The 26,175-nt window shown below is 43.0% G+C and overlaps 1 protein-coding gene across 4 annotated transcripts in view; it reads left to right on the forward strand.

The window, feature by feature from the left end:
* The window catches only part of stk39 (serine threonine kinase 39), a 93,042-nt gene that overhangs the window by 62,910 nt on the left and 3,957 nt on the right, over positions 1-26,175 (forward strand). For all 4 annotated transcript variants that reach the window (XR_007185447.1, XM_048194631.1, XM_048194633.1 and 1 more), the window contains 3 exons: positions 6,329-6,381; positions 8,471-8,539; positions 10,803-10,867. Coding sequence is in view for 3 of the 4 variants with exons in the window: in XM_048194631.1 (XP_048050588.1) it covers positions 6,329-6,381; positions 8,471-8,539; positions 10,803-10,867 (187 nt within the window). In the remaining variant the exon portion in view is untranslated. The remainder of the gene's footprint in view (positions 1-6,328; positions 6,382-8,470; positions 8,540-10,802; positions 10,868-26,175) is intronic.

The following is a 26,175-nucleotide window of genomic DNA, read 5'->3' on the forward strand; positions in this document are numbered from 1 at the left end:
TTATATTATATTATATTATATTATGTGACCTTTTATCCACAAAACCAGTCATAAGTCACATGGGTGTTTTTGTAGCAATAGCCAACATTACAATGTATGGGTCAAAATGATCAATTTTTCTTTTATGCCTAAAATCATTAGGATATTAAGTAAAGATCATATTCCATGAAGATATTTTGTAAATTTCCTACCATAAATATTTATTTTTGTGAGTGGATATGCATTGCTAAGGACTTCATTTGGACAACTTTAAAGGCGATTTTCTCAACATTTTGATTTTTTTTTGCACCCTCAGATTCCAGATTTTCAAATAGTTGTATCTCGGCCAAATATTGTACTATCATAACAAACCATACATCAATCTGACGATGTATACATTTTTTTAAATGACCCTTATGACTGGTTTTGTGGTCCAGGGTCACATATTATATTATATTATATTATATTATATTATATTATATTATATTATATTATATTATATTATATTATATTATATTATTCAATTTATATCTATTTCAATTTTTAACTTATTTTTATATTTCTTATATTTATTTAGATTTCATTCTAATTGGATGAGGCAAGTTGCAGCTTTACCTTGATCAATTTATCATGCAAACAACAAGGCATTTGTTTTTTGTTTTTTTATGAGTGTCAACTTTTGTCTGCCCATCAAACTTCTTTTTGTGTTTGTTTTGTTTATGGCAATAATATATAATTGCCTGATGTAAACACGTGTTTAATCCACATACACTCAATGATACTAATTTGATTTTTGAGTATTTAGCAATATAAGTATTTTACCTTTTAAATATCTAGAATATTTTTGACACTTTTAGTAGCACTTTCCCCCCAAGCCCGGGTTATTTTCTGATGCTAGTAGATGGAAAGCAATAGAATAAAAATAGCAAAGCCTTAAACTGAAAGGTCAATAGCATTGCATAGGAGGAAGATATATATATATATATATAAAATCACGAACAAAAATCTGGTTTTATTCCATCTGCCTGCTAAGATTACTTCACACCCCTACAGACTACTTTTTATTAGATCCATAACGGATTTATCACTGCCAGCATGATGGTTTAGCTTTTTAAAATCCTTTTTAGTTTTCAAGGTCCACCGTGCCATTGACAACCCACTATGCATCATAATGTGGGATCGGCTATATAAATCTCTTAAATTTGGTGTTTGTATATTTGCCTAGAGTAAGATCCCATTCCTCCGATGATCAGTTAAGTGACCTACTTGAGAGAGGGAGAGAGTAAGAGGGGTGGAGAGCAACACCAGTGATGATTGCTGTCATTATAATCTAGTACTAGAGAAAATGAGGCTAATGCAAGTGTCAATCTGCTAAATAAGTCCACTGGGCTCAATAGCACAGCTGGAGCTCTGGAGCAGCGGTTAAAGCGGGTGCTGAATGAACTCACACACACAGCTTGGTAATATGGAGTCTTCACCTTTCATAAAATGAAACAGCTAAGTACAGTAAATGCATTAGCAGGCCTTTTAATGAGCATCAGAAAAGAAAAAAATAAAACATTGTTAAGGACTATGCACTTGGTGTAGTAGATGTTTGTTTAACCAGGTATATCTCAAGTCAAGTCAGGTCTCCTTTATTTTCATACCACTGTATACAATACAGATTGTTTCAAAGCAGCTTTGCATTAATAAACAGTAATAAATATATATCTCAGGGCCATAACCACCATATACACTGAGGGCAGTTTTGTTGTCGTTAAAGTATTAGTTCACTTCAGAATTAAAATTTCCTGATAATTTACTCACCCCCATGTCATCCAAGACATGGAGTTGGCCCACCCTTTGCAGCTATAACAGCCTCAACTCTTCTGGGAAGGCTTTCCACAAGCTTTAGGAGTGTGTTTATGGGAATTTTTGACCATTCTTCTAGAAGCGCATTTGTGAGGTCAGGCACTGATGTTGGATGAGAAGGCCTGGCTCACAGTCTCCGCTCTAATTCATCCCAAAGCTGCTCTATCGGGTTGAGGTCAGGACTCTGTGCAGGCCAGTCAAGTTCCTCCACAACCATGTCTTTATGGACCTTGCTTTGTGCACTGGTGCGCAGTCATGTTGGAACAGGAAGGGTCCATCCCCAAACTGTTCCCTCAAAGTTGGGAGCATGAAATTGTCCAAAATGTCTTGGTATGCTGAAGCATTAAGAGTTCCTTTTACTGGAACTAAGGATTCAAGCCCAACCCCTGAAAAACAACCCCACACCATTATCCCCCCTCCACCAAACTTTACACTTGGCACAATGCAGTCAGGCAAGTACCGTTCTCCTGGCAATCGCCAAACCCAGACTCGTCCATCGGATTGCTAGGCAGAGAAGCGTGATTGGTCACTCCAGAGAACACGTCTCCACTGCTCTAGAGTCCAGTGGCGGCATGCTTTACACCACTGCATCCGACGCTTTGCATTGCATTTGGTGATGTAAGGCTTGGATGCAGCTGCTCGGCCATGGAAACCCATTCCATGAAGCTCTCTACGCACTGTTCTTGAGCTAATCTGAAGGCCACATGAAGTTTGGAGATCTGTAGCTGTTGACTCTGCAGAAAGTTGGCGACTTCTGCGCACTGTGCACCTCAGCATGAGCTGACCCCGCTCTGTGATTTTATGTGGCCTACCACTTTGTGGCTGAGTTGCTGTTGTTCCCAATTGCTTCCACTTTGTTATGATACCACTAACAGTTGACCATGGTGGAATATTTAGTAGTGAGGAAATTTCACGAATTGACTTATTGCACAGGTGGCAACCTATCACAGTACCACGCTTGAATTCACTGAGCTCCTGTAGTTCTTATTATATTCTGAGGTGATTCTCATTCCATTCTTCTTCTGATGTAACGAGTACATCAGGTGTTATGGGAAGTGTTCCCGGTTCCGGCTGACCTAATTTATGCAGCTTAACAATTTACATGATTTGAATTATAGAAGTAGATAATGTGTTCTGTGTCTGCCAGGTTAAAGAGATGTGTTTTTAGTCTAGATTTAAACTGACAAAGTGTGTCTGCTTCCAAAACAATGCTAGGAAGATTGTTCTAGAGTTTAGGTGCTCAATAGGAAAAGGATCTACCGCCTGCAGTTGATTTTGAAATTCTAGGTATTATCAACTGGCTAGAATTTTGAGATCACAATAGACGTGAAGGATTATAATGCGTTACGAGCTCAGGTACTGGGAAGCTAAACCATTTAGTGCTTTGTAAGTGATTAGCAAGATTTTAAAATCTAGAGGATGTTTAATTGGGAGTCAATGCAGTGTTGACAGAACCGGGCTAATATGTTCCTACTTCCTGGTTCTAGGAAGGACCCTAGCTGCTGTGTTTTGGACCCACTGTAGTTTATTTATTAAGCTGGACACAATCCCTCTGTGATGCATGACGAGGTTTATCATCTCCCGTAGCTCGGTTGACTTCAGTCTTCTCTCCTGCTTAAATGACTGGAAGCAAGTGAACGGAGCCGGTGCATATTATTTGTGTCCTTTTCCTTTCCCCTGCAAATGTAACTTTTATGAGGTTGTCAACCCTTGTTGCTGAAGCAGAACAGACTGTTTGATGTTAGAGAGAACAAAGCGAAGGTCTGGCTTAGATCTCACCAAATACACAGGGGTGGTTTATCATAAACATCAGTGTGAAGAACCAGAGCATAGCTGCGCTGAAGGTGTGTTTACTGAACATGGCAGAGCCTTAGGATGATGAAGATTCGCTTCATAAAACACTAGAAACCATCAAATAAAGCATACCAACTATTATAACCCACTTTTATAAAGTATCCACCCCCATTTTTAAGAGATTATTATTGTTTTTAGATTTTCATTTGTCATGACCATCTCATCTTGTAGTACGATACCAAATATTATATATAACCAGAGAAGCAAATCATTTTAAATTGTTCCTGCACCCCTGACAATTAGATGAATTCAGAAAAACACTAGTGAGCTACCATGCTGTATCCCCTGTGTCTTAAAATGTTTAAAATGTTAAAATTATATATATATATATATATATATATATATATATATATATATACATGTATATAATTGTACACTTTTAAAAGTACAAACCCGATTCCAAAAAAGTTGGGACACTGTACAGAATGCAATGATGTGGAAGTTTCAAATTTCAATATTTTATTCAGAATACAACATAGATGACATATCAAATGTTTAAACTGAGAAAATGTATAATTTTAAGGGAAAAATAAGTTGATTTTAAATTTCATGGCATCAACACATCTCAAAAAAGTTGGGACAAGGCCATGTTTACCACTGTGTGGCATCCCCTCTTCTTTTTATAACAGTCTGCAAACGTCTGGGGACTGAGGAGACAAGTTGCTCAAGTTTAGGAATAGGAATGTTGTCCCATTCTTGTCTAATACAGGCTTCTAGTTGCTCAACTGTCTTAGGTCTTCTTTGTCGCATCTTCCTCTTTAAGATGCGCCAAATGTTTTCTATGGGTGAAAGATCTGGACTGCAGCCTGGCCATTTCAGTACCCGGATCCTTCTTCTACACAGCCATGATGTTGTAATTGATGCAGTATGTGGTCTGGCATTGTCATGTTGGAAAATGCAAGGTCTTCCCTGAAAGAGACGACATCTGGATGGGAGCATATGTTGTTCTAGAACTTGGATATACCTTTCAGCATTGATGGTGCCTTTCCAGATGTGTAAGCTGCCCATGCCACACGCACTCATGCAACCCCATACCATCAGAGATGCAGGCTTCTGAACTGGGCGCTGATAACAACTTGGGTTGTCCTTGTCCTCTTTAGTCCGGATGACATGGCGTCCCAGTTTTCCAAAAAGAATTTCAAATTTTGATTCGTCTGACCACAGAATAGTTTTCCACTTTGCCACAGTCCATTTTAAATGAGCCTTGGCCCAGAGAAAACGCCTGCGCTTCTGGATCATGTTTAGATATGGCTTCTTTTTTGACCTATAGAGTTTTAGCCGGCAACGGCGAATGGCACGGTGGATTGTGTTCACCGACAATGTTTTCTGGAAGTATTCCTGAGCCCATGTTGTGATTTCCATTACAGTAGCATTCCTGTATGTGATGCAGTGCCATCTAAGGGCCCGAAGATCACGGGCATCCAGTATGGTTTTCCGGCCTTGACCCTTACGCACAGAGATTGTTCCAGATTCTCTGAATCTTTGGATGATATTATGCACTGTAGATGATAATAACTTCAAACTCTTTGCAATTTTTCTCTGAGAAACTCCTTTCTGATATTGTTCCACTATTTTTCGCCGCAGCATTGGGGGAATTGGTGATCCTCTGCCCATCTTGACTTCTGAGAGACACTGCCACTCTAAGAGGCTCTTTTTATACCCAATCATGTTGCCAATTGACCTAATAAGTTGCAAATTGGTCCTCCAGCTGTTCCTTATATGTACATTTAACTTTTCCGGCCTCTTATTGCTACCTGTCTCAACTTTTTTAGAATGTGCAGCTCTCATGAAATCCAAAATGAGCCAATATTTGGCATGACATTTCAAAATGTCTCACTTTCAACATTTGATATGTTATCTATATTCTATTGTGAATAAAATATAAGTTTTGTAAATTTTGAGATTTGTAAATGATTGCATTCCTTTTTATTCACAATTTGTACAGTTTTTGAAAACATTTTACAGTCCTTTACTGCATATGATAATTCATACTCAGAGAGTAGTACTGAAATGACATTCAAGACGATTAGTTAAAACATTTTTAAATGCAGCTGCAGACTATTTTTCTAGTCATGTATTTCATCATTGAGGATTTCTTAAAAATACTGTAAAAATCTTTCTCGTGAACTCTATCTTGTGTCTCGTCTCGTCTCGTGAGCTAATTGTCTCGTCACACCCCAAATCATAAATGATGAGAGATCCATTAGTGGTATGAAATGCTGTTTAAATGCAGATTACCTTGCAGTACAGTGAAGCCTTCCTTCATTAAACCAACACAAATGAACACAGCCCTCCTCCTAAAAGCTCACCTGAGCACTAGTTTAAAACGATCTCTCCTCCAAACCCCTGTAATTACAGAAAACCTCACTGGTTTACAAAACATGGCGATATTGGCAATGATTCCTTGCTTACTGGCACAGTGAAATTTTCCGAAATGATTATCTGGAGAGCTCTGAGGACAGGACTCAGCTGAGTGTGTGTGTGTGTGTGAGAGAGAGAGCGTGTGTCAGGCTCAGAAAACACACTCAGTAAAACAGCACAGATGGGCCGCGATCACACTTGGCTTTCTTACAGACAGACGGACAGGTGGACGCCCATTTCTCACCACAGATATCTCCTCTCTCTCTCTCCCTCTATCCCTTAGGAACTCAAGGAAGGAGTTGAATGACATACGGTTTGAATTCACTCCAGGGCAAGGTCAGTGCACCTCATCATGCATCAGCCACAGTCGTAGCATTATACTGCCTTCAAGTCCTCCTGGGATGTTCCCACTTACTAGGCTTGGAAACATTATTACGACGTGATTTAGATTGGAATGAAATGGACACAATTTCTTTTTCACTTCCCAACAGACACTTTTGAAGCTTTTTTTTTTTTTGCACTAGTGCAACAAAATGAAGATCAAAGAATGAGTTTATGCTTTATGTGTATATTTATCTTTCTCGTGAATGATGGGAAATGTAATTTGCCAAGCATGTCTGTTTATAAACAAGCCTAATTAATAGTATTTTCTTACAAGCACACAATATCTGTTTCTGTCCACTAGGATTATTTTAAAGAAAGAAATTATGTATATAAGTTAAATTAAATTCTTTTGTTTTTAATCAGTCATTCTAGTTTTGTAGGATATATTACAATAGCTTTAATCTATTAGAAAAAAGTGCAAAGTATAATTTCCCTGATTTTAATACAGTGTAAAATGTGATTATATTATTAATTTAATAAGTCTAGAGGGAAAGTCTGTTCAAATATTGTCAAATTTAATCTTTAACACTCTTAAAATTGAGGGAAAAAAATATCTCAGTTCATTTGGTGTTTATGTCATAACCATTACACCAAGTTTTTTAGAAAAATGAGAAAGGAAGGAGCACATCTTTGCAAGGGTACCAGAGTCAGCCATTCATTCATTTAAAGAATATATTTATTTTTTGGGTGTCAAAAAATGTTGCCAAACTGAATTGTTGGTTCCGTCGTGTCGCTTCACTCGTGTTGCTCGTGGCAGAAGTTGAAGATTTCTCAACATTTCAAGCACCAGTGCAGGCATCAGCCAGATCACAGACGCTAGGCAACTGCATTCATGCAACACCGGAAAGTAATGTGATTGGCTGTTGTATTATGAGGGTTGCGTCAGCTCAAGCTTCAGTCAAGCATTGATGCTGATGCCCCATGTGAATGCAGCATAAGAAACAATCAATTTCATAATTTTTTTATAAAATTAATTGACTGCTAGCTAACTTGTTTGCATTTTCCCAAAAGTAAAATGTATGTCATTTCCATTACACATCATTACCGCAACGCTGTTCCACATGATACCGCTTGAAGTTTGATCAAGACCATGAAATCTTTATTCCAAGATTTTAACATAAAAGAAACGTAGAAGAATCACCCATGAACTAAATGTGCAATCACTGAAAATGTGACTATGATTAATACCAATTTAATTCCTCCATGCTGAAACGCCTCCAGCTCGATAAGCCGGAGCTCAAAGAAAATCCAGTTTCCTACTGGTAATTATGACATTGTGCTGGTGTTCATGTGCGTCTCATAAAAATGATCTTTCCAGAGTGACTTGAAGGCAGCATTAGCAATAGAAAAACCTTAAGAGGCTCTCAGTGTGAGAGATCTCACAGGGTTCCTTCTGTTCTCAGTCTGACTCATGTGCGTGTTCAAAGAGCATAGATCTGGGTGGGTGGTATTACCAAAATCTCACAATTTATTCACAATTTTATGTCACAATATAGTTATTATTTTTAGTAACACTTTAATTTGATGATCCACTTTAGACATTATACTAACTATAAGTAAATTTGCAACTACGTCAACTTATTCTACTTAACCAAACCCTAACATCTAACCCTAACTGAGCAGTCTACTAATAGTCTAATGAGATTTAGTTGACATGTAGCTAAAAGTAAAAAAAAAAAAAAAAAAATGAAAAATGTTGCTTTGGCAACTAGCTGAAATAGCTAAGGTTTTAGCTGAAGTTTTTTTTTTTTTTTTTATTTCAATGTTTATCTTTTTTCAAGTATCAAAATGTTTCTTTTTTATTGTTTTAGTTTTAGTTAACTCTAACCCTGCATCACACCGCCCAGCCCTAGATCTGACTTGTTCATTGCAATTGAGGCCATTGCAACTTGTTTGTTGATGTTTGTTGTGCGTGGGTTTGCCAGAACATGCTTTTAACTTTGTGTTCTGACGGTTTTCTTGCTGTGATATCATGCTGTGCATCTGTGTGTGTGTGTGTGTGTGTGTGTGTGTGTGTGTGTTTGTTTGTTTCTCTTCTCAGACACTGCTGATGGAGTTTCTCAGGAGCTCTTCTCTGCTGGTCTGGTCAATGGTCATGATGTTGTAGTGGGTAAGTTGAGTAAACTCAGTTTTGTCATTTGCCACTTTAAATAATTGAGCTCTTTAAAGCAGGTTAGATTCTGACTGGCTGTCAATGTTTTTTTATCATTCATCAGCTGGAAAAAAAAATAAATATTGAAATGGATTCCAACAATATTGTTTTTCTTTGCGGTTATTGTTATAGCTGTGGTGTGAACTCTGCTATTCTTCTAAATTTAGAACGATTTTTAGAACTACATCTTTATCATTATAGTTATCATCCTTGGTGTGAACGGGTTTTAATACACTGTCCATTTTATCTGTAATATCAGTTATAATCTCAGGGCAGCAACTCTATCTCGCCTGTATGTCTGAAATGCCAAGATTTTATTTACAAAAACCATGTGTATGAATTGATCACTGTGCATTTTAGTCCTTAAATTCTACATTTACACTTTTATTCAAAGCAAATCACATTGCGTTTAAGGTATGCATCTGATCAATCCATACGTTTCCTGTGAATCGAACCCATGACCTTGCTGTTTCTAACATCATGCTCTACTGTTTGAGCTACAAGATCCCTTTAGTTTTTCAAAGGGGCAATTCATCGCTGGCAACAAAATAGACTTTCAATTAAACTCGGCTGCCTATGCAGTACAAAGGAGAAAAAAAATTAAATTGGTGCTACCTGACTAAAGAAAAAAAGAAAAAGGCTGTTGACTTTCCTTTTGCCAAAGAGGTAGGAAAACTTCTATACCCATAATGCACTGGGCATGTTGCCATCCCAGGCCACTCCCACCAGTCGGCTATGGATACACTTGACCAGAGTCAAATACCACCTTACTTTAGTAGTAGAGTTGCATGATTATTCGTAAAAAGATCGCGATCTCGATTCAAACACCCATGCAATCTCATTTATTAATGACAACGATTCGCTAGTGTCTATTGACAAAATCATACCAGAACATTCAAATCTGTTTTCGTGCTGCCGCTGAACCAGAGAGAGCAGTTTTGAACCACGCAGTAGTTATTTCTAATATTCAAATTACCACAGAAGTGCTGAGATAAAAGTTTAAAGTTATAAATTGATTGTATCAATTACATCTTACACCACTAGGTGGTGACAAGTGACTGTTGAAAAATATATTGTCGTTGAATCATTCATTCAAACGATTCATTCAAAAACACTGATTCATCCAGTAATGAAACAAGTATTTATTAACGAGTCATTGAATTCATTCAAAACCATTTTTTAAAAGAATTCATTCAAATTAATTAAACACTTTTCCTGCAATTAGAGTCCATTGATCAATATTTTGTCAGAACCTCTAATAAATTACATGTTATTTTCTTTAGTTGTCTATACAGAATCGTGGAAGATCCCTATTTGAAACCAAAAAATCTGATTCTCATTTTATCCAGAATCGTGCAGCTCTATTTAGTAGGAAATACTTCTTAGCAAACTTTGTTATAATGGTGTCGACTTGTATTGTTCCCGGGTTCAAGTATTCAAAGAGTAACCGTTTAGCGGGAGTGAGGCACTTTGTGTTCCCTCTGTCGTTCCGACTGTCCTTGTGTGGGAATACAAATATACGGAAGTTTAATCTGTAGTTTTCACTAAAGCCCAAAAGTCAGCCAGGTGATGCGTCATGTGGACTTTTTTGCTTGCCATAGAAACGCATAATTCCCAGTCCGAGGACGTGAACCGCTCCGAATAGAACGTCACGTGTTGTCATCTCGTGACTACGGTAATTACAACGTGGCATGAATGCAGCAAATTTCTCAGTCCAAACAACACAGAGAATGAGTGAACATTGTTTATTTATATACACTGTACTACCGACATTGTAACAATACAAAGCGGTTTGAAAATCGATTAAAAAATATTTAATATCTTCTGACCATTACATCAGAGTGGTGTTTCTGATGTTTCTGGTCTTTAAATGGGTCTGATACCGGCTTCATCTGCAAGGAGAAAATTGCAAAAGGAAACAATCTCAGGGGTCATTAGTCCACTAAACATGCAGAGCAATATGCTAGGTATAAGGGTAAGATGAGTCGCTCAACTCTGTCCATGCATCAGTAACGCTATAACTGCACCAATTAATATATATAGTTCAAATTGACGGTTGCACACAATTTGGCTAGTGGCCCTCAGGGTAATTTGAGTTCGAGACCCCTGCTTCAAGCCATTTCAGAGCAAGTACATGAATACTGAGACATCGAGATATCATATGTTTATCCATATTGCTCAGTCCTAATGTCAGTATCTCTTTCTACATGTGTTTTCCCAGTGGCTGCTAACCTTCAGAAGATTGTAGAAGACCCGATTACCTATAAAGTATTGACCTTTAAGTTGGTGAGTATTCAGATGCTAAATGTCACAGAGAATCTTGCAGGATTCCAATGTTCCAGGAAAACCTGGGAATATCAGGCCTGGAAAAGTAATACATATATATTTTTTTTTAGTTATGCTCAGACATTTAATTGGCTAGAAATGGTTCTTTGTAGGTGGAGTCTCTGTAGTATAATTGGAAAAGGCACTGAAAGTCCTTGACTTTGTCATGAAGAGAATGCAGCTTGTTTTTGTATGAAGCGGTTTATTTACTTTCTGCAAATTCATTGTGCATTGAGTATATAACAGCATGCATCCCTCAGGTCACACACAGCCATTCATTTATTATTTGCTGAAATCACGCCTTTGACAGCGTAATGAATTTTCATTGCATAATTCCTTATTGATTACTCTGAGCACATGACAAATCTGAGAGAATATTAGGAGAGTGTTTAATGATGCCTTTTAATGCGCTAAAAAAAAAAATGGCAGAACTGGGATATTCTGGCAGATACATGAATACCCAAATTAAAATGTCACTGAGTGTTCCTGTTAAACACATACAGATGAAGAGGGGAGAGCATTAGGCCCCGGCCCCAGCGGCAGGATCCTGTAGGAGTATCTGTTCATATTTCCCCAGGCCTTTTATATTTCAGTCTCTGTGGAGGATTAGAGACAGATAGTGGTGATAGACGGCGCTTTAATCCACTTTTAAGTGGATCCCGTTATATTGGATACAATGCCGTTTGGCACAATTCACATGAATCTTCTTGTGGGATCGTATCCGAATAGATAGGTTTCATGTAATGTGAGGTCCTCCATGGTGGTATTAAAGATATAGTTCATCCAAAGATAGAAATTTTGTCAATATTTACTTGCCCTTATGTCATTCCATTTTTTTTTTTTTTTTCCTATGGAACATTGAGCAAATATTTATATCACAATATTTAAACAAATTGAATGTTTATATATATATATATATATATATATATTAGGGGTTCAACGGTTCTCGGTAAAAAATCGAACCGTACGGTTCTCTACTTACGGTTCGGTACGCACTTGCACCGCGGTCCATCTCGAATGACGACGCATCTATTGGTTAATATGGTTTGTTGTTGATAGCGCGCGAGCGCAGGCGAGACCTGAACAGCACACATTGCTATCTGTGTTTAAACTAAACTCATTTAAGCCTTGCTGATTTAAACCTTCAAGAACAAGACGCGAAGGAGAACTCGCACGCGATGTGAGAAGATTTGTGTGCGCTCATCCGAAGCGCGCACACGCTTATTTCAGTCAGCGCGCAAATACTGAGTTCTCTTTCAAGTCTTGCGCTTCGGCAGACAAATTCATACAAAAATTATGTCTGCATGCCTGTCTTGGCGAGTATCCTAGCAAACATAGTCGGTTATGTCTTAAGTGAACGTATATTAGTCGAGAAAGACAGCGCATGTGTAACAGTATATGTACTGGATCGTGCATGTCTAATAGGGAAAAAAAACTATTCCTGCTGCCTGTTTTTAATGTTAAATCAAACAAAAAATAACAAAGAAATCACTCACTGCTCTTGACTGAATAGTTTTTGTAACTTCGATAATGATTCATTTTTATTTAATTTATACAGTGGAGATAATATGCAGTGTTATTTTATATTTGATTAATTTATCCATTGTCTGTACTTGAAAACTATTATATAAATATACGGTCCCACTTTATATTAAGTGGCCTTAACTACTATGTACTTACATTTAAATTAATAATTTGATACAATGCACTTATTGTGTACATACATGCTTTTACATTGTACTTGTATTACATTGTACTTGTAATTACACTGTTGACCCATCCCTTACACCTTACCCCCACCCTTAAACCTACCCATACCACCAAAGCTTTCCCTAACCTTACCCGTATCCCACCTCAATAGCAGCAAAAGTGTTTTGCAATTCAATATGAACCCAATAAGTACATTGTACTTAGTTTTTGATGCAAGTACATAGTAGTTAAGGCCACCTAATATAAAGTGGGACCAAATATACGAAGTACACATATTACATATTACACCGATCAGGCATAACATTATGAGCACTGACAGGTGAAGTGAATAACACTGATTATCTCTTCATCACGGCACCTGTTAGTGGGTGGATATATTTGGCAGCAAGCGAACATTTTGTCCTCAAAGTTGATGTGTTAGAAGCAGGAAAAATGAGCAAGCGTAAGGATTTGAGCGAGTTTGACAAGGGTTCAATTGTGATGGCTAGACGACTGGGTCAGAGCATCTCCAAAACTGCAGCTCTTGTGGGGTGTTCCTGGTCTGCAGTGGTCAGTATCTACCAAAAGTGCTCCAAGGAAGGAACAGTGGTGAACCGGTGAACCAAGACTCATTGATGCACGTGAGGAGCAAAGGCTGGCCCGTGTGGTCCGATCCAACAGACGAGCTACTGTAGCTCAAATTGCTCAAGAAGTTAATGCTGGTTCTGATAGAAAGGTGTCAGAATACACAGTGCATCACAGTTTGTTGCGTATGGAGCTGCATAGCTGCAGATCAGTCAGGGTGCCCATGCTGACCCCTGTCCACCGCCGAAAGCGCCAACAGTGGACACGTGAGCATCAGAACTAGACCACAGAGCAATGGAAGAAGGAGGCCTTGTCTCGATGAATCGTTTTCTTTTACATCACGTGGATGGCATTGTTGCAGACCATGTACATCCTTTCATGGAAATGGTTTTTCCTGGTAGCTGTGGCCTCTTTCAGCAGGATAATGCTCCCTGCCAGAAAGCAAAAATGGTTCAGGAGCACAATAGCGAGTTTGAGGGATTGACTTGGCCTTCAAATTCCCCAGATCTCAATCCAACTGAGCATCTGTGGGATGTGCTGAACAAACAAGTCTGAACATCTTGATGTCAGATACCACAGGACACCTTCAGGGGTCTAGTGGAGTCCATGACTTGACGGGTTAGGGCTGTTTTTGGCAGCAAAAGTGGGACCAACACAATATTAGGCAGGTGGCCATAATGTTATATATGTATAATATATATATATATATATATATATATATATATATATATATATATATATATATATATAATGAAATAATACAATGAAACAACTCAAAATATTTAAAAAATACTTTATTATTTTAAAACTTGACATTATTTTATTTTTAATTTTTTTTTAGTTTATTTAGCATGATACTGACAACTCAAGTGACTTCCAGGCTCCACAGAGTGCAGAAATGTAAATTTTATTTGAATTTTGTAAGGTTCCGTGTTTCAATTGAATGCAAGTGCAAACAAGATTTGTAAGATTGCTGTCATTGTATGAAAAAGAGCTGATGGTGAGTAAATAATGACAGAATTTAACCGCAGGAAATGCTAAGAGCAGGTCCCGGTGGACTGGACAATATGGCGGCGAAGGCTGTGTTTAATCACTCTTTTAGATGGAGTCGTGAGTTGGCGGTAAACAACATCTGCGCGTTAGCATGTGGCTCATTCTGCTGCTGCCTTTAGCCGAGTGCTATCTCTACAGCATCTGCCAGCTCTTACCCTTAACTTCACCCTCCGACCTGCAACAAACCTCCCAGAATGCATTTCTCAGTCGCACCTGGTGTGTTTAGAAAATCACATTAGGAAGTGTGGAGTTTTATTGTTTAATTTGAGCTTGAGCTTCCCAGGAGAGAACGCGTCATGATTAGAAAACAACTCCACATTAAAGCAGAGAAATCTGCACGTGTAACGGGATTGTAGACGGCACAGCGTGTGTGGGGAATATCTCAGGCAGCCTGGTCCTCCGATCTCATTTACTAATGTCACCCCTGACTACACTGTGTGGAACTCAGACAATTATGCTGCTTGGATATTGAACCGTGAAGAAGAGTTATGTTTGTGGTTGCTGTGCGCACACATGCAGGCTCTGTGGCTTGTGCATGTACATGTTAGAGCTGCAGTAAGAATGCTGAAAATACAAATAAAAGTTGCGATCTGGATTTAAGACAGTCACTGACTGTTTAATAATGAGTGAATCAAAAGTGAATGCATTTGCCCTGTATTAACCCTTTAATGAACAATCATTAATATCAGCCTCCAAATAGTTAACTCTGCATATTAAAAAAGCATATTAAATAAATGAACTGCATTTTTTAAATTTTTTATAATGTTCTTTGTAGGCCACTTATATGAAGATTTTTTACATCAAAAAACATCCTAATTTAGAAGTAATAGGCTATTTTCTATTCTGTTTTTTTACCCCCTGTTTTGATGGGCGTGTCGCATTCAAGACTTGAAAGTAAATGGCTACTGGTATGATTGGGTAACATTTTCAACATCCCCGCTACACGTGTGGAACTGTTTTGAAAGCTTATGATGCTGAAAAATGGCAAATGGTGAAATTCAGCCATACTTGTATGAGCCAGAGTCTGATTCTAAGGGGCCGTTTACACAACACTGTTTTCAACTAAAAAATGGAAAACATTTTATGTGTTTTTGGCCATTTTTTGCGTTTTTTTTACATGACAATGGGGTTTGGGGGCCTGAAAGCACAAACTTTTGAAAACGGTTTTCAAAGTGCAAGTTTTTGAAAACGAGACCGTTGTCATCTCCGTGTAAACTACAAAAACGTGAATTTGTGAAAACGGTGGCCTCGTGCACATGCATTCTTCAGTCAAAAAGAAATGAAGGTTTTTGAGGAAAACATTCCAGGATTTTTCTCCATATAGTGGACATCACTGGGGTTCAACGGGTTGAAGGTCCAAATGTCAGTTTCAGTGCAGCTTCAAAGAGCTCTACATGATCCCAGACGAGGAATAAGAGTCTTATCTAGTGAAACGATCGGTCAATTTCTAAAAGAAATTTATATGCTTTTTAACTACAAATGCTCATCTTGCACTGCTCTGCGATGCACAAGGCATTACGAACTCATGTTGAAAAGGTCACTTGTGACGTAGGCGGAAGTACCGTGGTAGGGCGAAAATCTCGTTTTCTCCTCCAACTTCAAAATCATCTGACATCGTTGTTTTACTTTTGTTTGTAAAGGGCATTTGATTTAGTTATTGCACGTTCACTTTGTAGACATCGTTACTTTCACCTACGTCACGCGTGACCTTTCCAATGTGATTACGTAATGCGTGATGCATCACAGAGCAGTGCAAGATGAGCATTTGTGGTTAAAAAGTATATACATTTTTATTTTTTTTAGAAAATGACTGATTGTTTCTCTAGATAAGACTCTTATTCCTCGTCTGGGATCATGTAGAGCTCTTTGAAGCTGCACTGAAACTGAAACCCCACTGAAGTCCACTCTATGGAGAAAAATCCTGGAATGTTTTCATCAAAAACCTTAAATTCTTTTCGACTGAAGAAAGAAAGACATGAACATCTTGGATGACATGGGGGTGAGTAAATTATCAGAAAAAAATTATTCTGAAGCGAACTAATTATTTAAAGGTGCCCTAGATTATGTTTTTAAAAGATGTAATATAAGTCTAAGGTGTCCCCTGAATGTGTCTGTGAAGTTTCAGATCAAAATACCCCATAGATTTTTTTTATTAATTTTTTTAACTGCCTATTTTGGGGAATCATTATAAATGCGCCAATTTTATGCTGCGGCCCCTTTAAATCCCGTGCTCTCCGCCCACAGAGCTCGCGCTTGCCTTAAACAGTGCCTTAACAAAGTTTACACAGCTAATATAACCCTCAAAATGGATCTTTACAAAGTGTTCGTCATGTATGCGGCATGCATGCGTCGGATTATGTGAGTATTGTATACTGTTATATTGTTTACTTCTGATTTTGAATGAGTTTGATAGTGCTCCGTGGCTAACGGGCTAATGCTACACTGTTGGAGAGATTTATAAAGAATGAAGTTGTGTTTATGCATTATACAGACTGCAAGTGTTTAAAAATGAAAATAGCAACGGCTCTCTTGTCTCCTTGAATACAGTATAAACGATGGTAACTTTAACCACATTTAACAGTATATTAGCAACATGCTAACGAAACATTTAGAAAGACAATTTACAAATATCACTAAAAATATCATGTTATCATGGATCATGTCAGTTATTATTGCTCCATCTGCCATTTTTCGCTATTGTTCTTGCTTGCTTACCTAGTCTGATGATTTGGTTGTGCACATCCAGACATTAATACTGGCTGCCCTTGTCTAATGCCTTTAAAAATGTTGGAAACGTGGGCTGGCATATGCAAATATTGGGGGCGTACACCCCGACAGTTACGTAACAGTCGGTGTTATGTTGAGATTCGCCTGTTCTTCGGAGGTCTTTTAAACAAATGAGATTTACATAAGAAGGAGGAAACAATGGAGTTTGAGACTCACTGTATGTCATTTCCATGTACTGAACTCTTGTTATTTAACTATGCCAAGATAAATTCAATTTTTCATTCGAGGGCACCTTTAAGTATTGGTTGTGGCAAATAAAGTTTAAGCACTTGGAGTTACTACAGTACTTACGGTGTTTTGTGTAAATGTATGATCATCATTTGTTGCACTATCATTCTTATAATCATTGTTCATAATTTTCAGTAAAGTGAAAGTAAAGTACACATCAAACGATCTGTAACAGACAAAGCAATAGTGGCACATGGTAAAAACACTGTTACTCACACTGGTGTGTTGCAACATTACTGTCGGCACTGCATCATCTTATATTTTCAGTCTCTCTGAAAAGCCTAGGATCTTGTTTAAAAACGAATCTGCAGTAAAATGAAGCAAACAAACAGTGTCCTACTGACACGATCTGGAACTATTTTAAAAATAAAATTCATCCACGCTTTATTAAAGGGTTCGTTCACCCAAAAATGAAAATTCTGTCATTAATTACTCACCCTCATGTCGTTCCACACCCGTAAGACCTTTGTTCATCTTCTGAACACAAATGAAGATATTTCTGATAAAATCCAATGGCTCAGTGAGGCCTGCATCGACAGCAAGACAATTAACACTTTCAGATGCCCAGAAAGCTACTAAAGACATATTTAAAACAGATCATGTGACTACAGTGGTTCAACCTTAACACTATGAAGTGACGAGAATACTTTTTGTGCACAAAAAAAAAAAATAGCGACTTTATTCAACAATATCTAGTGATGAGCGACTTCAAAACGCTGCTTCACGAATATTTACGAATCTTTTTTTTCGAATCAGTGGTTTGGAGCATCAAAGTCACGTGATTTCAGTAAACGAGGCTTTGTTAAATCATAAGTGTTTCGAAATTTCGATGGTTCACCTCTGGGGGGCGTGACTTTGGCAGTTTGATACACACTCCAAACCACCGATTCAAAACAAAAAATTCGTAAAGCTTCATGAAGCAGTGTTTTGAAATCGCCCATCACTACCGCACTATGACGTCATACTGAGACAAAATCCAAAACAAGTCGTTTTAGGACCTTGGTTTTAATAAAAGCCTTTTTGGGACTAATGATGAGGATATTATATTTATTTACCGATATAGTATAGGATATTTATGGTACAATGACCTCTCATATGTCAAAAGATCAAGGAAAGTTTTTCTCAATTCATGACCACTTTAACTCCCTGAGGTCTGAAAACGCGCCGGCGCGTTTTGCAGGATTTTTTTCACATCGCAGCAAAACAGACTAAAAATACTCTGTCATTTCTTGTCATAGAGACATAAGTAATATATCAATTGAAACTATAGAATGTCTTCTTTTATTTGTGTACACTCAGAGTAAAAACACAATGTTGTGCTTTTTGTAAAATAAAGAAAACTAACATGATGCGTGATCTCTCATCTCCCTCTGAACGAAGTCCAATCTGATAGTTCTCAGAAAATGAACTGTAACTTATGAATACTAATAACAAAAAAAATGACACATATGTCTAAAGAAACGTTGAAATGTCAGGTTTTAAATCGTGTAAGTCAAATCGAAAACAAACATTCTGTGTTTATGTAATCTGTATGAAAACAGAGCCATGTCAGAAGTCGTCTCGGTTACGTATGTAACCCTCGTTCCCTGAAGGAGGGAACGGAGACGTACGTCAGTAGTGACCGACGAATTGGGATATCGCTTAGAGAGCCCTATCAGCTTCGTGTAAACTAAAACAAGCCAATGGAATTGGCGTGCGATATTTGCATAATGCGCACCGCCCCCGACAGGTGTATATAAATAGGAAGCAGATGCAATCGCACTCTGTTTTTCGCTGAGGAGACAACTGGTGTCCGCGCTACAGCGAGGGTACAGAAACTGTGGCGACGGGACGTACGTCTCCGTTCCCTCCTTCAGGGAACGAGGGTTACATACGTAACCGAGACGTTCCCTTTCAGTCGGTCACGTTCGACGTACGTCAGTAGTGACCGACGAATTGGGATCCCAACTAAAGCGCCACAGTTACGAAACCCCTTCCAGTGCCCAGCGCAAGCTCAGCCGCCCATAGCACCGGCTGGCGGTGAAGGGGGCGAGCTTACACCGAGAGAGTCTACTGCTGTCTAACCACTACCCACTAAGTAAACTAGACACACTGGGGAAGCGAACCCGAAGGGACGCTGCGGAGACCACTACCTACCCAATGGGGGAGGAGTTTACGTGGGAATACACATATGGACTGGCCCGGGGGGCAGTACGCATATGGAGTCCCTGGGATGGCTCCACCTGGTTAGGGGGAGACTCATCTGACAGGTGACAGCAGAGCTGGCTCTGCTAAGGGAAAGACACGGACTCGGCCCGTAGGGAGTTTTAAACCGTGGAAAATACACATATGGGACCGCTCACGTAGAGGGGTCACGACATATGGGCCCCAGCCAACAGACAGCGTCAGCGACGGATGTAGGCCTGGCATCAGACACTCCGCAATGTCCGAGCCGAAGGGGGAGGCGGAGGAGCTCGACAGGGTTCGCCAAGCGGGGAACACGACTGGAGAGAAGTATGCACGTATCCGGCCAGTGGCGGGAATGGCATTGCAAGCCGACACTTAGAGTGGGTACAACACGTCTACCGACTAGTGGATGCGAGTACACGTGAAGATACCGGCTCTACACGTAGGCTATAAAACCTAGCGAACGTGTTGGGTGTCGCCCAGCCCGCAGCTCTACAAATATCTGTCAGCGAGGCGCCATGAGCCAGCGCCCAGGAAGAGGCCACCCCTCTGGTGGAGTGGGCTCTCAACCTGAGCGGGCAAGGCACGCCCTGGGAATCATACGCCAAGGCGATGGCATCCACTATCCAGTGGGCCATCCTCTGCTTGGAGACAGCCTTTCCCTTCTGCTGGCCTCCGTAACAGATGAAGAGCTGATCTGAGGTCCTGAAGCTTCGCGTTCTATCCACGTAAACGCGCAGAGCGCGGACGGGACAGAGCAAAGCTAGGGCTGGGTCTGCCTCCTCCGAGGGCAGCGCTTGCAGGTTCACTACCTGATCTCTGAAGGGAGTGGTAGGAACCTTGGGCACGTATCCAGGCCGGGGTCTCAGGATGACGTGAGAATCACCGGGCCCGAATTCTAGGCACGTTTCGTCGACCGAAAATGCATGCAGATCCCCTACCCTCTTCAGGGAAGCCAATGCAACCAGAAGAACCGTCTTAAGAGACAATAGTTTCAGGTCGACTGATTGCAAAGGCTCAAAGGGATGACCCCGGAGAGCTGTGAGAACCAGGGTCAAATCCCAAGAGGGTACGGAGGAAGGGCGAGGAGGATTTAATCTCCTCGCTCCCCTCAGGAATCTGACGATCAGATCGTGTTTCCCCAGGGACTTACCCTCAACTGCGTGGTGATGTGCGGCGATAGCGGCAACATACACCTTCAGGGTGGAGGGAGACAGCCTTCGCTCCAACCCTTCTTGCAGGAAGGAAAGCACGGATCCGACCGAACATGATCGGGGGTCCTCTCGGCGAGAGGCGCACCATTCGACGAACAGGTTCCACTTCAACGCATAGAGACTCCTAGTGGAAGGAGCTCTAGCGGAAGTGATGGTGTCTACAACCGCTTGCGGGAGATCACTCAGAACCTCCGCATCCCGTCCAGGGACCACACGTGGAGGTTCCATAGGTCGGGACGCGGGTGCCACAGGGTGCCCCGTCTCTGAGTCAGGAGGTCCTTCCTCAGAGGAATCGGCCAGGGAGGGGCTGTCGCGAGGAGAATGAGGTCTGAGAACCAGGTCCGAGTGGGCCAATACGGAGCCACTAACAGAACCTGCTCCCCGTCCTCCCTGACCTTGCACAGGAGTTGTGCGAGAAGGCTCACTGGGGGAAACGCATATTTGCGCAGACCCGGGGGCCAGCTGTGTGCCAGGGCATCCGTGCCGAGCGTGCCGCCGGTCAGGGAATAAAACCACTGGCAGTGGGCAGTTTCCGGGGAGGCAAACAGGTCTACCTGGGCCTCGCCGAAACGCTGCCAAATCAGCTGGACCGCCTGGGGGTGGAGCCGCCACTCGCCCGCAAGTGGAGGCTGCCGTGACAGCTCGTCGGCTGCATGGTTGAGCACACCTGGGACATGAGTGGCCCGAAGGGACCTCAGATACTTCTGACTCCACAACAAGAGATGCGACGGGAGCGTAGACCACCTTGACGGTTGATGTACGCAACGGCCGCAGTGCTGTCTGAGCGGACTAGAACGTGCTTGCCTGACAACAGCTTCTTGAAGCGGGCCAGCGCAAGACGTACCGCTAGCAACTCGAGGCAATTGATATGCCAATGCAGCTGAGGCCCCGTCCAAAGACCTGCCACTGCATGCCCGTTGTACGTGGCCCCCCATCCCGTGGCAGAGGCATCTGTGGAGACCACAGCGTGCCTGGACACTTGTTCGAGGGGTACTCCGGCCCGCAGGAACGAAGGGTCCGACCACCGGACAAGGGTGCGACGGCAGCTCGGTGTCACGGGGACACGGAGCGTGCCGCACTGCCACGCCCATCTCGGGACCCGGCCGCGGAGCCAGTGTTGAAGCGGTCTCATATGAAGCAATCCGAGCGGCGTGACCGCGGCTGCAGATGCCATATGCCCCAGGAGCCTCTGAAAATCTTTCAGTGGAACCGCTGTCCTGCGCTTGAGCGAACTCAGGCAGTTCAACACCGACTGGACGCGCGCCTCGGTGAGACGCGCAGTCCGTGCAACCGAGTCTAGCTCGAGACCGAGATAAGAGATCCTCTGCCCGGGGGCGAGTTTGCTCTTGTCCCAGTTGACCCGAAGACCCAACCGGCTGAGGTGAGCTAAAACCATGTCCCTGTGTTCGCACAACTGCTCTCGCGAGCTGGCCAGGATCAGCCAGTCGTCGAGATAGTTGAGAATACGAACGCCCTGTTCCTTGAGGGGAACAATGGCCGCCTCCGCAACCTTCGTAAAGACGCGGGGTGACAGGGCCAGCCCGAAGGGTAGGACTTTGTACTGATATGCCCGACCCTCGAACGCAAACCGGAGGAAGGGTCTGTGTCGAGGCAGAATCGAGACATGAAAGTACGCGTCCTTCAGGTCTATTGCTACAAACCAATCCCGGGGACGGACGCATTCGAAAATGCGTTTCTGCGTGAGCATCTTGAACGGCATCTTGTGAAGATACCGGTTCAGGACGCGCAGATCCAGGATTGGCCGTAGCCCACCACCCTTCTTTGGTACAATGAAGTAGGGGCTGTAGAACCCCGACTTCATATCGGCTGGAGGGACCGGCTCGATTGCATCCTTCGCCAGGAGGACAGCAATCTCCGCCCGGAGAACAGGTGCACTGTCCAACGACACCTGAGTGAAGTGGACACCCCTGAAAACCGGGGGACGCCGGGCGAACTGAATCGCATAGCCGAGTCTGATAGTGCGAATGAGCCAGCGGGACGGGCTGGGAAGCGTGCTCCACGCCTCCAGACTCCGAGCCAGCGGGACCAAAGGCACCACAGACGCACCGGGGGTGGGGCAGCAAGGCAGAGAGGGACCCGACTCGGACGGCATGGGAGCGGCCCGGAGTGAGGTCGGACTCTGCGAGGCAGCAGTGCGAATGGGAGACGGCGCACGGGACGCGGTCTGCGCCACCACACTGTCGCCTACTGGCGAAATGGGAGGGGGTTGCGAGTGGCGAGGCGGGGCCTGGCACACTGGCAAACGCGCCCTCTTGTGACCTGGAGTTTGAGGAAACTGCTCTTTTTGTGGCAAAGTGGGTACCGCTGGACTCCGGAGAGCCAGCGGCGGTAGATGGACAGACGCCACAAAATCCCCCCGGCCCTCCTCCGGGGGTGGGAGAGCAGATGGAATACTCTCCCGAAGGGCAGGAACCTTCCGCTCCAGGTCGCCCGTCTCAGGGCCGAGTTTTCCCCGACCGCTTGCCACCTGGCTTGGCAGAGACGGGCTGGGCACCACGTCCGCGACCGGCACCCTGCTGTTTGGCTGGTGTAGGCTGCTGCTTTGCCGACTTAGCAGGGGCGGAGGAAGACGCAGGCGGGCGCCCTCGGCGACGAGCGGGCTGAGGCTGAGCCACGGGCGGCTGGGTGGAGGCAGCAGCGGACCGCCGTGGCATGACATGTCTGATAGCCTCAGCCTGCTTCTGTGCAGCGGAGAACTGTTGGGCACAGCTCTCCACCGCGTCGCCGAAAAGGCCGACCGGAGACACGGGGGAATCCAGGAACCGATGTTTGTCGGTCTCCCTCATGTCTGCCAAGGTCAGCCAGAGGTGGCGTTGCCGGACTACCAGAGTAGACATCGCCTGGCCAACAGAACGCGCTGTCACCCTCGTTGCCCGGAGGGCAAGGTCAGTGGCAGCGCGCAGCTCCCCAAGCAGCTGTTGGTCAGGACCTTCCTGGGGCATCTGCGACAGCGCTTTTGCCTGATAGACCTGCAAAAGGGCCATCGCGTGCAGGGCAGAGGCAGCCTGCCCACAGGCACTGTAAGCTTTCTCAGTCAGACCGGCTGAGAATTCACAGGCCTGGGACGGGAGACGCGGCTCACCGCGCCCGCCAGCGGCCGTTGGACACAACTGCATCGCAACAGACCGCTCGACTGGCGGGAGCTTCGCGTACCCCCTGGCTTCCCCGCCGTCCAGGGAGGTGAAGGCGGACGAGGGACCAGGCCCTGTACGAGCCCCATACGGAGCTTGCCAAGACCTGGTCACCTCATCGTGTACTTCCGGGAAGAAAGGCATTGGGGCGGGACGCTGGATTTGACCAGCGCGACCCCCCCCCAAGTACCAATCGTCCAACCGAGATGGGCCGGGACAGGGTGGAGGGTTCCACTCAAGCCCGACGCACAAGGCGGCCCGGGAGAGCACAGCCGTGAGCTCGGGATCCGACTCGGGCCACGCTACCGTCCCGGGCGGCAGCGCGTCCGGATCTTCCTCCCCCGAGGACTCAGGCTCACCTTCCGATGCAGCAGTCGACATCCGATCCGCCGCCGGCACACCAAAGGTAACGGCTGGACAGTCCGTAGAGGGCCCAGCGGAAACCAACGGTGGCACGATGGGTTGCGGTGCTGATGAGGCGGCAGGGGCCCGAGGAGCGTTTCCGCTCGGCGGGGAAGCCCTGACCGTAAGCCTCAGGTCACCCTTCCTATACACCGCCGAACCGTCATTCCGGCCCGGGCCGGAAAAAACGGTCGAACGGGGCACAGGGGAGGGGGCCCCCGCTTCCTGAGACTTCAGGAAGGAGAGTCTCGACCTCAGCACCGCGATAGTCATGTTCCCGCAATGGGAACATGAACCATTCACAAAAGCTGCTTCAGCGTGCTGAATGCCCAAACACGAGATGCAACGATTGTGCCCATCAGCAGGGACCAGGGAACGACCGCACCCATTAACGCACAGACGAAATGACATACTGTCAGGGTTCGTCTGTAAAGCTCTTTTAGAAGGGGAAAACAGTCAACTCGCTCGTGCCGAAGCACACAGGGAGTGACGCGATGTGCCAGGTACACCACTCCCTGGACACACCGAGGAACCGGCCCAAATCGCAACACACACACTTTCACTCTAGGCGTGTGCTGTGAAAACAGCAGTTGAGAGCTATAGCTCGGATCCTCGGGAGCTCGCGACCTCGCTGTAGCACCGTTACACCGGCACACACGGCTTGCTGTGAATCCTCTTCGAGGCAGTTTAGTTCACACAAACAGTCTTCTTAAACAGGACACCACTGAATGGCTCCGAAGCGAAAGACAGAGTGCGATTGCATCTGCTTCCTATTTATATACACCTGTCGGGGGCGGTGCGCATTATGCAAATATCGCACGCCAATTCCATTGGCTTGTTTTAGTTTACACGAAGCTGATAGGGCTCTCTAAGCGATATCCCAATTCGTCGGTCACTACTGACGTACGTCGAACGTGACCGACTGAAAGGGAACTGTGATTCAGCTCATTATCCGCTAATGTGGCCACGCCCACGGAGCCAGTGCTATTCAGAGGCAAATTCAGAGGCAATACATGCATTCATCGTCTCAGTCGTGTATTTATTGTCTTGAAAAGTGTTTATTTGGATGTTAAAGCCATGGTTAGCGATCTGTAGAAGACATGCCGTTAGTTCCTAGTTCCTTTTCTTCTTTATATGAATTTGTGGCCTAAAGGTGTAGAGAGAGCGCCCTCCGGCTGCAAGTATGATTTAAAAACACCATTCCTGAAATGTCCTCTTCTTCTTTAGAATAATTTGTGGACTAAATGTGCACAGAGAGCGCCCTCCGGCTGCAAGTATGAATTGAAAAAACAGTATCCAGCACTCATATTGATGACAATAAATATTACTTCTCAGTATAGAAAATTGACATAAATATATAAGAATCCATCAATATTTCTCCAAATGTGCATGTTTTTAAGCTAAAAGCCTATATGAAATGCCATAGAGGTAACATAATTGTTCAGACACTTTGCATCACAGAAATACATTATATTTTAAAGAATATAATAGAATACCATTATTTTAAATTGTAATAATATTTCACAGTATTGCTGTTTATGATGAGCTGAGACATTATTACAGAGGGTTTTTTTCACAGCCTACCTGACTGAAAGGCCTCATTAATATGCAAGTCATTTTAGGTCATTAGTAAATGGCCCATTATTCATGCAGATTCACACCTCCACGCATACTGTGTTTCTTGACAAAGTGTCTTACAAAAACTAAATCAATATATTGTTTTATATGAAGGAGTAGGCAGCATAATTTTTACATAATTCTGAAGCAAAAACTGAACCTCCAATACCCAGAAGTCTTGTGAACACAGATTTAATATACTTTTTTTGGCCTTATTTCAGTGACTTAAGTTTTTTGTTTTGTCAATAACCACGCATAAACATTATTCCTTCAAAAATACAAACATGTACGTACATGTTCCTCACATATTATTGTAGCCTAGTTTGTGCTGAATACAGTGTAATGACACTTTTGTCATTTATATGTTTATGAACAA

Source organism: Megalobrama amblycephala, linkage group LG6 (assembly GCF_018812025.1).
Source record: "Megalobrama amblycephala isolate DHTTF-2021 linkage group LG6, ASM1881202v1, whole genome shotgun sequence".
NCBI classification, from domain to species: Eukaryota; Metazoa; Chordata; class Actinopteri; order Cypriniformes; family Xenocyprididae; genus Megalobrama; species Megalobrama amblycephala.